Source organism: Drosophila novamexicana, unplaced genomic scaffold (assembly GCF_003285875.2).
Source record: "Drosophila novamexicana strain 15010-1031.04,08,12 unplaced genomic scaffold, DnovRS2.1 tig00000932-arrow-arrow-pilon, whole genome shotgun sequence".
NCBI lineage: Eukaryota > Metazoa > Arthropoda > Insecta > Diptera > Drosophilidae > Drosophila > Drosophila novamexicana.
The window spans coordinates 1,274,494-1,289,366 of NW_020824832.1; the positions used below are offsets into that span (position 1 = coordinate 1,274,494).

The 14,873-nt window shown below is 42.2% G+C and overlaps 2 protein-coding genes across 2 annotated transcripts; one reads left to right on the plus strand and one right to left on the minus strand.

The window, feature by feature from the left end:
* Positions 1-6,975: 6,975 nt before the first annotated feature.
* On the plus strand, positions 6,976-8,604 carry LOC115765204. Its single transcript, XM_030708644.1, has 3 exons — positions 6,976-7,686; positions 7,752-8,063; positions 8,125-8,604. Exons 1-3 carry the CDS (start codon positions 7,150-7,152, stop codon positions 8,533-8,535), a joined length of 1,260 nt encoding a protein of 419 aa, XP_030564504.1. The 5' UTR covers positions 6,976-7,149; the 3' UTR covers positions 8,536-8,604.
* A 115-nt stretch (positions 8,605-8,719) lies between these two features.
* On the minus strand, positions 8,720-12,914 carry LOC115765094 (protein O-mannosyl-transferase 2). Its single transcript, XM_030708478.1, has 11 exons — positions 12,823-12,914; positions 12,660-12,743; positions 12,516-12,600; positions 11,997-12,101; positions 11,830-11,938; positions 11,193-11,767; positions 10,926-11,132; positions 10,617-10,857; positions 10,398-10,546; positions 9,901-10,303; positions 8,720-8,932 (listed from the first exon to the last, which is right to left on the minus strand). The coding sequence occupies exons 1-11, from the start codon at positions 12,912-12,914 to the stop codon at positions 8,739-8,741; spliced, it is 2,244 nt and encodes a 747-aa protein (XP_030564338.1). The 3' UTR covers positions 8,720-8,738.
* Between the last annotated feature and the right edge of the window lie 1,959 nt (positions 12,915-14,873).

Genomic DNA, 14,873 nt, shown 5'->3' on the forward strand with positions numbered 1-14,873 from the left:
GAAACTGCCTGGGCGCAGCGTTAATGTGATGCAAGCGGACTTGGTACAGCTTTTGGCGATGTTCCAATTAGCTATCCGGTTTTCGATATCCAGCAGCCAGTCTTGCACTGCATTTGTTGCAGCTTGCAGGTGGTCGTGCGAAGCTAGGAAGGCGGTATTATGCGAGTACGTTGCCACCAGCAGTCTCGCGGGGCTGAAGGCTGCACTGTTTTGTCCTTGTATGGGGAGGTCCGCCGTGTGGGACCCCTGCTCTAATGCCTTTGATACCCGACCTTTAGTCTTTAACTGCCACGTTAAAGGTGCGTTCTGCCAAAAAGGAGCTCAGGATGCAAAAGTATGGAGCACGGAGTAGGGTTTTGAACTTGAGCAGGAAGCCGTGAGACTTTCTGAAGACAAACTGATGGTCCGGGACCAGGCACGTGACCTCTTCGTTCTCCAAAGACTTTGGAAAGCGTTGGCAGCAGGCATATAGGGCGGTAAGACTCCAGCTGAGCTAGCGGCTTACCGGGTTTGATGCCTTTAAGTGGGAGTGCCTTGGCTGCTCTGTTGTGAATTTTGTCGCGTCCAGGGGTCTTCTTCAGTTCGAGCGCTTTCAGCTGTACTTCAATTTCCGCCTTGGCAGAGGGATCTCCGTAGCGGAAGTACAGCCTCCTTAGTCATCTTTTGTCGGCAAGGCGACTTCTGGCTTCTGGGTTAAGTAGGGAGCTTCTGAAGGTGTGAGCGAAAGGCAGAGTTAGCGGGGCTGCACGTCTGGCAGCTTCCGTAATTTTTGCTGTGAGGTGGTGAAAATAGCTCTCTAGTTCTCTTGCCGTATTTATGGCAACGTTGAGTTTCTGAGGTGTCCCCGAGGAAGGTCCGGTAGATGTCGAGTACACTTGACGTTGCAGTAGCTCTATATGGGTGGCACGTTGCCGCTCCGGTGGCTATAACCTCGATGCCTTTGGTCTCAATGGCAGAGAAGAGCGTTCTCTCTCGGGGGCACATCCGGTAGTTTCCCCACCAGCGATGCTCAACGTTCCAGTCTCCCCTGCCAGGAATTTTGGGCCCAGCTGGTCGAAAAGGGTTTGGAAGTATGCTCCAGTCACTTTTAAGGCCGGAGGGCAGTATTCAGAAGCAAGGTTAAAGTCGCCTCTGTCGGATCCGAGTCGGATAACAGCGGCTTGCATATGACAGTGACAGGACGACTCAAGTGGATGGTGGGGCAAGGACGACTTGATCAGTATTGCTGCTCCTCCATGTTTGCTTTTGTCTGGGTGGTTGGCGGTGTGGAGAGTGTAGCCTGGCATCCTGAGGGTGATACGGGAGCAGAAATGAGCCTTCGTGAGCAGAAACACATCGATGTGGTGAAGCTCGATGAAGGCTGAAATCTCATTCGCTTTCGAAAGGACTCAGTTGGCGTTCCACAGTGCTACCCTAATCGAGTTCATTTTAGACACTGTTATTTTTTGCGCTATTAATAAGCATAGTATTTAGCGCTTGAAGTAGGGTCTCTACAAGTGATGTCATTTGGCCAAACCTGGCGAGCAGTTGCTCCAACCTGAGCTCGAGGGCTATGTTGGGACAGTTGTCAGCAACTGGATGGAATCGACTAGGAATGCTGCCTGTGTTCCTTCTACGGCTTGCATCTCTGCCGTTTGCCTTGTGCTGATTTTTTTGCTGAAAGAAGACGTTTTTATAAACATAACTCGAGAATTATAAAAGCTACTTTCACCAAACTTCGTGTGCAGTTTCTCGTCAAGTATACACAGGTTAGGAATATTTGTACTTAGTGAATAGCTGCCGGCATTCCGAAGTTATTTCCGAATGAATTTTCCAGAGTGGTTGTATGGAGAAGAAGCAGCATATCCGCTGCGTAAAAGGTGCGGCAGCTCGGCTCCTTTCAAGTTTGCTTCCACTTCATTCAAATAATGCGCAGAATTTAGTTCAAGTTGAATGCAATTTTTTTCGCAGCAATTAAATTGGTTAGTGTTTCGACACATACAAGTACCATAAATAATAAGTACAATGTACTTATGTAAACATATATATATATATATATATATATGTATATATATATATATATATATCTATATATGCATGTATATATATGTATCTGTATTGCATTGCCCTATCTGCAGTCTGGCGGCATGCCGCTGCTCAATACCTACGCAGATGATAGTATATATATTATATACTTTGAATTGGCATAGACAAAGTAAATATGGCGATGCTACTTGAGTTTTGACACAGTTCGAATTCATTTCGAATGTGCTGGAAGTCGAGGCACTCAAATGTGCTTATCGATTATCTATTGAGGTATACGAGTAGTACTTCTGCTCCGACATATGTATGTATGTATATCTACACTTGTACTCTGTGTATACATAACCATCAAGTTCTGAAATTGATAAATTGATCAGAGTCGCATTGTTGTCAATGTTTGCCAAGTTCTGGATTGCCAGTTAACTGGCATTTATGCCAAGACGTCCCAGCTCAAGTGTCTGAAGGCTGGTCGCTACATACATCTATCTATAACTATGCATATACTTGGATCAATAAGTTGGCGGCTATGATAACTTCACTATGACCAGAGCTTGTTTTTATTTGCTGCTCTAAGTCTAGAAATGTAGAAAAACAAACAACACCAAAAATTTGATTTATATTTTTGAACTTAACCTGTGCATTGTTCTCAAACGCTAAGCACATTGAATATCTGTACAAAGGGTGTGATGTTTTTGTGCAGAGGAAAGCATCTACAACCTCATAAGGTAACATACATATATTCTTCAGGATGAAGAGCTGAGTTGATCTAGCGGTGCACGGTACACTGCAAGACCTAGAAACTATAAATTTAGAACATGTGTTTCAATAAGATCGGACTATAAGCACCGATTCTATTCAAGAATACATACTGCGCAGCAGGCGAATATGTTTTTCTGCGTGTGCATGTGTACAAAGAAGCTAGAATATTGGTGAAGATAGCTCGGCGCGATGTTCAGGGTATCTTCGAGTTATGCACTGCCGACTAGCGCACTCTTTACTGTTTTTTTTTTTGCGCCGCAATAATTTACATTATCGTATTGGAGCGAAAAGAAAAGTGTGAGCAATAATTATACTTTGTGTATTATGTATGCCGCTTAAAAGTATCTTAGCTTAGCAAGCAGTAGCGCTGCTATTGAAAGCTGCCTGTTAAAGGGTTTTGCTATGTTAACTTAACATTGCTCTCTGCTGTGCTATGGGGCGCTGCTGCTAGTTGCTGGTTGCATGAATACATTTTCTGCAACATGCGCAGTATGCGTTTGGAAAGAAGACTTGCAGACGTTTTCGTGTTTTACTTATGCGTTTATGAATTTAATTAATCTCTGCGAATGTAAGCTTCGGCGTGCTGTTATTAACATTTATTTATCAGGTTATGTTGCATGTCATGTTAACTAACGAAGGGCATGTAATCCTGTAAGAGTTTGCTCGTCAAGTGTTATCTTATATACTGTCTTAGATATATATATTATTATTGAAGCATAGATACTTATATCCATTTATCATCAGTGCAATTCTAACAAAGTCGTTGCCGTATAACATAATATTTAAGAACCGCTTTGTTTTGTTTACAGAAAATAATTCGTTAATATCTAAGCTATCAATTTAGACCATTGACTTTCTAATTTTAAAAGATTGCACGTTTCGCATATTATCAAGATTTGGCGCATGTTTAGACCACGCGTCGGCTACCTTGATAACCTTACCTGAATGATCGAAGTGTTGTATCAGCAAAATCGTCTCGGAAACAGCGACTGATCCCAGTTCCTACTACAGTGCGCAATCTTTAAGCTTCAGGCCCAAGGTCATCAGTAGTTCAATGCGCTGCTTGCCGAAAAAAAATAAGAAAAATTTTTATACAATTTGGTACGTCATGGTGTGCAGAGACCGAAAACGGGCGCTTATCTGTGATGTGTATATTCATAGTAGTTTAGCAGCTCGTACGCCTCACCAAAGTCCATGAAACTAGACGGTAGCCAGACTCTGGGCGCTACAAATGGAAAGATAATAATACGATGCCGTCTCAAACTCATTGATATACAGTCGTTCTCATTTTATTTTTGGGTTTATGTTGTCTATTAAGATGGATGTGCGTGTTTGTAGTGCGCTTTGTTTAAGCACGTAGTTGTTCGGAATGAGAAGCACTGAGAAGGGCGCTATTCGCTTGGCGCAGCATAACTGATCAACATAGCGGCACGAACTGGTTTCCCATTGCACTTTGGCTGCATTGTCTGGCCACAAATGACGTAATTTGTCATTTGTTGATTTCTTCATTAAAGAAATGCGAAATTTCATTGAGTAATTAACAGACCAACAACAATCAAAACAAAGCAATTCAGTGTAAATGTCATGCATTCGTTTATATGATAGCCGCCTTAAATACTCCGCTTCTACCCTCACCGGCGGCACTGGGCTTGTGTTGTTGTGCGGCCCCCGAAAAAAAGCAGCTATCAAGGTCATCAGTATATGTCGCAATCTCACATGCATATGCACACACGCACACACATGACACAGGTTATCTGCTTCAGGGTCTTAAATAATGTGCCATTCGGTTATACTAAATCTCGTGGCATGCACTTAGTGCATTAATTGTAGTCTGGAAATCTAACTAATGATCTATAGACCGAAAATTCATCGGCTAGAAAGTGTAAAGAAAATCAACAAATATTTTATACGAATCGATAATTATCGATTCAAATGCATTTCCAATTCAAACAGATGTTAATGTGTCTTTCTTCTTCTTTAAGATTTTATCTTGAATAAATAAGTTATTAAATATCCGATCAAATTTATTAAATTTGTTCCGGTATCCCGCACTGCATTTTAATTCTCTGTTGGGATTGTCTGAGTCCAAGTTCCGACGTGCAATTTTGTAACCAAGAAAATTGAAATATATTGTCACTATCGGCCAGGTGTGGTTCAAGGTATTTGCAAAAGTTACCAAGCGTATTAAGCTGACAGCTGATAAGCTCTAAGAAGAAGTTCATAATGCAACACGTGCACAACCGTTTTAACTATACAAGAACATAAACCCACACCTATAGGTATACCTCTATCTAGAAGTCCATATTTCGAGACAACTTTCTAAATCTCTATCTATATCTATATCTATATCTATATCTATAGCTATATCTATATCTATATCTATATCTATATCTATATCTATTATCTATATCTATATCTATATCTATATCTAGATCGATATCTATACTATAGCTATATCTATATCTATATCTATATCTTATATCTATATCGATATCTATATCTTATAGCTATATTATATTATATCTATATCTATATCTATATCTAGAGCGTAGATCTATAGCTATATTATAACTATATCGAATCTATATCTATATCACTAGCTATTATCTATAGCTATATCTAATATTATATCTTAGCTATATCTATATCTAGATACTATCTATCTATATCTATATCTATATCTATATCTATATCTATATCTATATCTATATCTATATATCTATATCTATATCTATATCTATATCTATATCTATATCTATCTATATCTATATCTATATCTATATCTATATCTATATATATATATATATATATATATATCTATATATATATATATATATATATATCTATATCTATATCTATATCTATATCTATATCTATATCTATATCTATATCTATATCTATATCTATATCTATATCTATATCTATATCTATATCTATATCTATATCTATATCTATATCTATATCTATATCTATATCTATATCTATATCTATATCTATATCTATATCTATATCTATATCTATATCTATATCAGAGCTATATCTATATCTATATCTATATCTATATCGATAGCTATAGTCTATATCTATATCTATATCTATATCTATATCTATATCTATATCTATATCTAGATCTATATCTATATCTATATCTAGATCTTATCTATATCTATCTATATCTATATATCTATATCTATATCTATATCTATATCTATATCTATATCTATATCTATATCTATATCTATATCTATATCTATATCTATATCTGTCTTTGTTCAGCTATATATATCTATATCTATCTTTGTTCAGCTATATATATATGTATATATATATATCTATATCTATCTTTGTTCAGCTATATATATATGTATATATATATATCTATATCTATCTTTGTCTAGCTATATATAATATAAATATATACATATATAAATTTATACATATATTTAGTTTCTTCTCAACGTGCTTGTGCCAAAGTCTTGATGAGTTCCGGTTAGTTGCCTTTTCAAATACATATTTCTATACTTCTATAAATGTATATACATAAATATATATACTTATACAATCGGAATCATGTGCAATAGCCAAAAAATAAAAAAATAAAATACATCAGCACAGCATCCCGTGAAATTTCGCGATTGTCTATATATGTACTTGTATATGTTGAGGATCAGGTACACAGGTCTGACATGTTTCTCATTTGATTGGATCCAGCTCCACCTATAGCTATATAGCGCGACGTTATTCGAATACGAGCTGGACATTAGTCGCATGCATTCGTATAACTTGGTTCTGGGTATCTTAGTTGATGACTGCGGGAGGATGCGGGTCGAGGAGCACGGGGTCTTATGTGCGTGGCGTCGCGACCACTCGACGATTTATTAGATAGATTAATTCGCAAATATTATGATTATAACGCAACAGTTCAGTGAGACTGCATATCATATACCATGAACATCTCTACATAAGTACGAGTACCTATTTTATATATATGTGTATATACATGAACGTACCTAGGTGTATATGTGTATATATATGTATAGGGCCGACCATATCATGTGCATTAGACTTAGCGCGTATCGATTCGCGTACCCGATGTCGGCACGAAGTTGATGTCGAGCAAACTTTGATAAGCACCGCGTCAAAAAGTCGATAATCAGACTTATATTTAGAGAAGTCGCCTGGCCCGGTCACAGTTTTCCAAGCGACACAGACCAAGGCAGCGGGCTCAACGCGACCATTCGGCGGATATACAGGATATACCCTAGACAGCACTGTTAAAGCTTACAGGCGACAACGGCTCGACAGGCTTTAAGGATTTAAGTCTGAGGCCGTGGCATATAGGCATTTAGGATTTGGCGAGCGTGCAACATGAAGCTGGAAGGCGAGAAGCGCACCAGCGAGCCCCCCAAATATCTGAACGAGGACTTCTTCAAGGCCGCTCTCGAGGATGGGCTGCGCGACATGCGTGTCGACATCAAGAAGATCATATTTTCCGAGTCCAGCGGCGGCGGCGGCGAAAATTATTGCAGCAAAATCTACCGGGCCCGTGCCCTGTATCGGAGCAGCAAACGCCAGCTGGACGAGGAGCTGGCACTGATCGTTAAGAGCATTGCCATTACGCCGGCTACACAATTCCTTGAGGAACTGGCCGTTTATCTGCGCGAGAAAATCTTCTATTTCGATGTGCTCGGCAAGCTGGAGGTGCTCATCGGCGATGGCTCCAAGTTCGGCGCCAAGTGCTTCTACACAACGCGTGAGCCCATCCAAACGATTGTTTTCGATGACCTCACACAGTACGGCTACAAGCTGGCCAGCCGCCAAAACGGCCTCAACGAGGAGCACTGCGTGGTCATACTCAAGAAATTGGGTAAATTTCATGCCAGCTCCATGCTGCTGGCCGAGAAGGTAAGTACGCCCAAATGGCTCACAATCTCTGACTATCTACATTGAAGGCGTTTGCCATTCAACAGGAGCCTAGCGTGCGGGAGCATTTCACCAGCGGCATGCTCGATGAGAACTATATACGAACCAACGAGCGGTTCATTAACTTTATGACACTCCAGCTGAGAACGCTGGCCAATGTGGTGGCAAAGTGGGCCGGCTACGAGCAGCTGGCGGATAAGCTGCATCGCCATTGCGACAATATCAAGGAGAACCTGGTGATGACGGGCCGGCCGACGCCCGGCGAAATCACAGTGCTTAATCACGGCGATCTGTGGGTGAACAACTTCATGTACAAATATCACGACGAGCTGCCCACAAAGCCCATCGATGCCATCTTCGTGAGTGTCCAGCCAATTGGCATTGGCCAGTGCGAGTGCTAAAGAATCCGTTTGCTTGCAGGTGGACTTTCAGAACAGCTTCTTTGGCAGTCCCGGCTGCGATATCAATTTCTTTCTCAACAGCAGCGTCCAGCTGGATGTGCTGATTCACAGGCGCGAGTTCCTTATACAGACGTACTATGCCTCACTCCGCGAAAGCCTAGAGCGGATGCATTCACAGTTTGTGCCCAGCTATGCGGACTTGCAGCAGGAGATCCATGCACGGGAGCTGTATGGGTTCTTCTCGTCGTACGCATTTCTGCCCATGGTCACCATGATGAAGGAGGACTCCTTTGACATAAGCATTGAGGCACTTACCGATCAGGATTTCGCCAAGAAGAAGGTGCAGCTGATGTTCTCATCAAATCCACGCACCGCGGATACCCTGCGCTATGCACTCCGACGATTCGACGAGCTGGGCATCTTCGACTGATGCGAATGCTTAATTTATATTTATAACTTGCATGTGGTTATCTATATTTTTTATTTTCGTACGGCTAGGATATATGTTGATTTTTTTTTTAATTTAAAAAAACATTTTTTTTTTTTATGTATTTTATATAAGCGCATTTGTCTATTTTTATATATATAAAATATGCTTCTTTCTATGCAAGCCGCATGTTTCAATTGGTTCTCCTAAAACTCCCACGTCGCCAGCCACTTGAGGTTGTGCATCGTGGAGTTGGGCTCATTTGCCAGCGGCCCGCTCATCCCATAGGCCAGCGGGGAGAAGAGCACAAAGCTATAGACAAGCACCGAGAGCAACGTGCCCAGCAGCACATGTTGCAGCCACCTTGGTAGCGATCGTATAATGTAGTTGAACATAATGCCTGAAAGGAGAGCACAGGACAAATGGGCTAAAATATAAAAGCAAAATCTAGGAGTTTTCAAAAGAGAACCAAATATAAGCCAGATGGCTGAAGAGTTTTCTAAAAGAGATCACACGGTATTCGAGTTAAATTATTAGAGCAAAGTCTGAAGAGCTTTCAACAAAAGCTTGGGGGACATTCGAGTTATAGTATAAGAGGGAAGGCTGAAGAGTTTTTTAAAAAAGATTGCAGGATATTCGAACTTAAATATAAGAGCAAAGTCTGAAGAGAAGTCCAAGGTCTGAAGGTATTACCAAAATCGAACACAGGATATTCGAGTTAACATATTAGGACAAATTCTAAAGTTTTCTAGAAGAGAACACAAAACATTCTGGTTAAGATATAAAAGCAAAAGCTGAAGAGTTTTCTAAAAGAGAACACAGGTCATTCGAGCTTAAAAGTTTTCTACAAAAGTTTAAGGGACATTCGAGTTATAGTATAAGAGCATAGGCTAAAGAGTTGTCTTAAAGAGATCATAGGGTATTCGAGTTGAAATATACGATCAAAGTCTAAAGATTTTTCTAAAAGAAAACAGAACATTCGAATTAAAAGAACTAAAAAGGACGTGTTTTCTACAAGAGAATACGAGACATTGGGGTTAAAATATAAGAGAAAAGTTTAAACGGTTTTTAAAAGCGAACAGAGGACATTTGAGTTTTAGCATAAGAGCAAAGGCCGAGGAGTTTTCTAAAAAAGATCACAGGACATTCCAGTTATAAGAAGAAACAAAATGCTCCAGTCGGTAATGACCGACTGCCAGAAACCCTGTGCCACTAAGATCCTTTTATATGGAAAATGAAAATGGGTTTCGAGTCTTTGCAATATGCTATGAAAAAGTTTTCTAGCCGAGCTGCTCTCGTTCTCCGAGGCTTAGAAAGAGTTAAGCACATTTCCTTCATTACACTTAGCCCCGATAGCCAGGCACTTACCCGTGAGTAAAGAGTTGAAAATTAATGCCGGGAAATAGTGATGAAAGTAGAGTACTCGACCCATGGCCCAGAAGGGCAAATAGTGCAGCAGCCAGCCGATGAACAGCCAGGCAGCTGCCCGCAAGGACATGGCCGAGTCACTCAGTCCAGTTGTGGCCGTGTCCTCAGCTGATTTCTGCTGATCGCTGCCAGCTGGACAGCAGCTGCACAGTTCGGTTGTGGCAGCCAGCTCCTCGGGCTGGCCAGTGGCCTGGAGAGCCGCTTGGCCGGCACGGCGCTGCTCCAGCACGGCGTTGTACAGGAAGACGACGACGAAGAGCAGCAGAAAGATGAGATTGCTCCACCAGATGACGGGATTGCCAAGCAAATAAATGCGATAGCTGGTGCCAGAGAAAAATTGACCCTTGATAGAAGTATGAATGAAAAAGAATGGATTTAAGATTTCAACTTAAGTTAAGTGCTTAAGTGCTTAAGTTGCATAGTCTCAGAATACGTACCCGATAGTTAATGGGCCATTGCCAGGGCTGGCTTGTGATCTCACCCTCCTTGGGCTTGAGGCCAGCATTGCCCTGGAGCATGACCGCATGGGACTCAAGGAAGCGTGCAAAGAAGCCCGGCGCATAGATGCTAAAGCTAACACTGGGCACTGCAACAGAGATCGAGAGAGAGATTGAGATTGGCATCATTGTGGATTAGTTATAGAGCTGTCTGCTTACAGAGCTTGTGCTGGTTGTCCTCCACGTTCCAGTGGGCATTCTTGTCGCGCACGTTTAGATTGCAGGAGACCTCCTGCTGCTCAAAGCCCCATTTGGGCAGCTGCTTGCCACTGGACGTGAGCGCACAGTTCTGCAGATAATGGACGAACATGAGCCGTGAGGTGACCGTGTGTATGGTCTCATTGGGCTTGCCACCCACGATGAGCACGCGCCAAACATCGTTGGCATCGCCCACGCCCAGCTGCCGCCGCCCGAAAATAAGAAAAAAGTTAATCCTGAGCAGGAGCTAAGGTTAGGCTAGTTGCTTACCTCGCCGTAGCCGGTCACCTGGAGGTGTTTCTTGGTCATGGGCGCCGGCTCGCTGTGCGAGTGCAGATTGCGCTTGGTCACCAGATGCTCCAGGCGCAGCAGATCGCCGTGTTGCAGCAGACGCAGCTCGTCCTTGGGCAGGGCTGGCTTGTTGTACGGCTTGATCAGCCAGATGTTGTTGTCATCCTTGTGCGTATAGGTGGTGATCTGTAAGAGGAGTCAATCTTATTGATGCCAGCCTCTCTCAGCTTGCATGTGTCCGCTCACCTGCTGCTGACGAGCGCCGCTGCCCTTGGGATAGAGATGGGCGTGCGAGTGGAGATAGCCGCCGCCAGTCTTGTGGTTCTTGATGGTCACCAACGAGCCGTAGGCCACGTCTCGCGGCATACTCGCATTGTACAGCGAGTTGCCAATGAGCCGAGACTGAAACGCCGAGCTGTAGAAGCCATCCCCGTTGCCGCTGCGATTCAGCACGCTCAGATGTATGTAGAAGAAGAACGTGTACAGCAGTATGGGCCAGATAATGAGCGCCACAGCGCGGCACGCTATCTGCTTGCCCGTCTCCACAATGGGCTTGCGCAGATCGCCTAGTATCAGCCAGAGCTCGCTTGCTGTATGCAAACCCACTAGCAGCACCACAAACAGGCCCACAAACTTAACGCTTATCGTGCAGGAGAGCATTGTCCCGGTGAGCAGCAGCCATAACCACCAGCGTGCCGTATAGGAGCCGCCCGCGGCGGTGCACTTCGATATCTTGACCATGCCCCACACCGAGCCCATCATGAAGAACAGCAGTATCGGATCCAGCAGTATGTACTGATTAAGCGTCAGCATGCCCACATCTGCAAAAAGAGCGCGAGCACTTGATAAGATTGGGTTTGCTGCGATGATCTACTCTACTTGCCAAAGATCAGATAGGCGGCCGAAAGCAGAGCCGCTTCATGGGAGCGCGTCAGATCGTAGACGGTATCGAAGCCCATGGGCATGATGAGTGCGCCCAGCGTTGTGCAGAACTGCAAGGCAACAGATTAGCTGGCCAAGTGGCACAAACAATTCAAATTCGATACTCACATAGCGCATGCCCTGATAGCGCGTCTCGTTATACTTGTCGCCAGGCTTCTCAAATGGAAAGGTGCCGTTGTAGCCCGTCAAATAGCCGGAAAGACCAATCAGCATCTGGAAAGAGTGCGAGTGAGAGTTAACGAGAGTTGTGGAGGAGAGAGAGAGAAAGAGAGAGAGAGAGAAAGAGAGAGAGAGAGAGAGAGAGAGAGAGAGAGAGAGAGAGAGTGAGGAAGTAAGTGACGGAATTGTATCTCTACTGAAAAGTTATTTCTCCCTTAACTTTTCAAAAATGTTTATAATTCCCCATTTCCCGTTTTAGCGCGACTTGGGTTTAGATGGCGCTTGAATTTGATCAACAGAAATTAAATATTTGCAGCTGTCTAGGCTATTTTATATTTATCAGAAATTTAAAATTTAAAAAACAAGAATTTTTTTTCTATAAATATGAAACATTTTTTGATTTGTCGATTTGCTAATTTTAAAGGTAAACATTTCTTTCAGTGCATGCTTAAAATTTCAAACACATACCTTTCCCAGCGGCGGATGCACATCGAAGAAGAAGGTGCGGTTTATGTACCAGCTGCCCATTTTGCCGAAGTGCGTCTCGTCCCAACTGAAAGCATGAATACACTTGGCTACAATTTGGGACTATTGAGATCGTATTGAACTTACCAGATATGATCCGGCTCGGTTACCTTATAGAAGCGTGTGGCAAAAGTAATAAGAAGCACCGCGCCCATGAATGCCCACCAGCGCCTGATTGATGAACAGTTAGAAAATCATAGTGTCCACATCAAGTTCGTTGTTTCGGTCATTCGTTTATGCGCATGCTTACCAATTGTCATCGTTGAGCTGGGCGGACTCTCTTTTGGGCAAATCTTTTGGCTTCCTTGTGCATTTGGGCGCTTTAACAACACTTGCGGCCATGTTTTTATATCCAAAAGTGAATAAATAAATATATTTATATATGTGTGTATATAATTTCAGCAAGATCTTTTACATTTTAGCTGTTGCACACGTCAACAGAGACAGACAAAGCTGGCGTGCAACAAGAATGCTTTCTCTTCTGGCATTCCCTCATTCTCCCACAATCACAACACTTGTGGGCCATTGAGGAAAAACCGGTCTTGGCCAACTTTGCGCTCTGCAAAGCTTACGGCTGTCTTGTCCCACTGTTATCGATTTTTGTTAAATTTAATCGTTTGACTAAATGTGTGTAAATTAAAAGCAATTTATTTTTTATTTATAAGTACCAAGCAACTGTTAAATGTTACGAAATTAGCTTTTAATTGAAAAATTTGCAAGCCCAAATCACGATTGGGTACCGAACCACCCTGTGCTGCCAGCTGCAAAAGCGTTGCATACTTTTGGGATGCGCGCTAAATTATATGGAAATTGCTCAATTAAAAATCGTGGCATACTTTTGATGAAGAATAAAACTTCGATTGAATATGTTTTTTCAATTTGATTATATTTCATATGTATATATATATATATATATTATATATATATATTATATATTATATTATCTATATATATATATTATCTTTTCAGCTTCAATTTGATTTATAATATGAGGATGTCATTTATTTTTTAAATGCGAAAACAATTTGTAATTTGATAATCAACAACTTGTTGAACAACCGCTTCTCATTGATTTCCACAGTTGCGGGTGGAATCTAGCAAAACCCCGTCGTAACGTGAATAAATAACTCATTGAAAGAGATAGCTTTTTAATATATAGTTAAATGGGTTTGCTTCTGGAGCAGCACAGCGAAAGGCCTCAGTTTTGTGACTCGTTCAATTAATTGTGAATTTAACACGAATGTCAAATTCTGAAAATGGGTGAACTTCTTACATTTATTTTAAAAACGATTAATGTCAGGCATTTTTTTGAATGAAGCTTAAGCAAATATATAACTGTGATACATAAATATATGCAATAGCTATACCGAGAAACCAACTATTCTGCGAAGTGCTCGACTAGAGAGATACCCTATACAGTGAGCTAGTTATTAATGCTTATGTGATTAACGTTGAACTAAGTATAAGTCCAAGAAACCACGAAGAATACTCGACTTAGACATCCCTATGCAGTGAGGTATATTTACTTATGTAAATTTGTGCATATAACAGATTCGACTTATTAGCGAACCAATATATCCAGTAAATCCAAAACTCATATAGTTGCCACTATAACCAAAATGACAGACAGACATCCAGATGGAACATGGTTGAACCAATTCGGCACTTGATGAATGACTCTTAAATGTTGGCGATGCCTGACCCGCCCCATATTAACACTCATCTCCACAGCCTGTACAGCCCGTTTTGTTGTGAATACAGGGTATATGAAAAGTGTGTACGAAACTTGAAACGTTTGCCGGCGGCTTTTATTAAGTATGTTGAATGAGTTATTAGCCAAGTGGGACGCATCGTGCGGCCATTTGTCTCCGCACAGTCCGATCGCCCCCGCTGGCCAAATGTGGCGCATTTATAATGAAAATTGCCGCACTCGAAACCAAAGTGTCGGCCAGGCTTTAATGCACATTTAACACTTGTAAATGGCCAACAATCATTTGAGCCGCTTACAGGATACCTGGCAGACAGCCTGGCTGGCAGTTTCTGCCCAACTGCAGCCAGCCCCCTGCCCCCCTAACAAGACTGCGGTGTTGCCTTTGTGGCCTTTTTGGGGGCACGTTCTTTTGTTGTTGCAGCAAGGTAGGCAACTAAAAACAACAAGCAGCAGCCCGATGATGACGATCTTGGCTTGACTTGATTGGGTTTCGGTTTCGGCTACGGTTCTGCAGCGGCGTCTGAGGCGTCTGCTGCAGCCAGAGGGACCCCTGCCACAGAACGTGGGCTCAGTTTTTAGTCGGGGCAGCG

Bases quoted from the DNA above. Each gene is read 5' to 3' on its own strand.
- LOC115765204 (XM_030708644.1), top strand. From the start codon at position 7,150: ATGAAGCTGGAAGGCGAGAAGCGCACCAGCGAGCCCCCCAAATATCTG. The intron at 7,687-7,751 runs GTAAGTACGCCC...GCCATTCAACAG, and splicing joins CCATGCTGCTGGCCGAGAAG to GAGCCTAGCGTGCGGGAGCA. The intron at 8,064-8,124 runs GTGAGTGTCCAG...GTTTGCTTGCAG, and splicing joins AGCCCATCGATGCCATCTTC to GTGGACTTTCAGAACAGCTT.
- LOC115765094 (XM_030708478.1), bottom strand. From the start codon at position 12,914: ATGGCCGCAAGTGTTGTTAAAGCGCCCAAATGCACAAGGAAGCCAAAA. The intron at 11,768-11,829 runs GCAAGTAGAGTA...CTCTTTTTGCAG, and splicing joins GGCCGCCTATCTGATCTTTG to ATGTGGGCATGCTGACGCTT. The intron at 11,133-11,192 runs GTGAGCGGACAC...CTCCTCTTACAG, and splicing joins GCGGCGCTCGTCAGCAGCAG to ATCACCACCTATACGCACAA.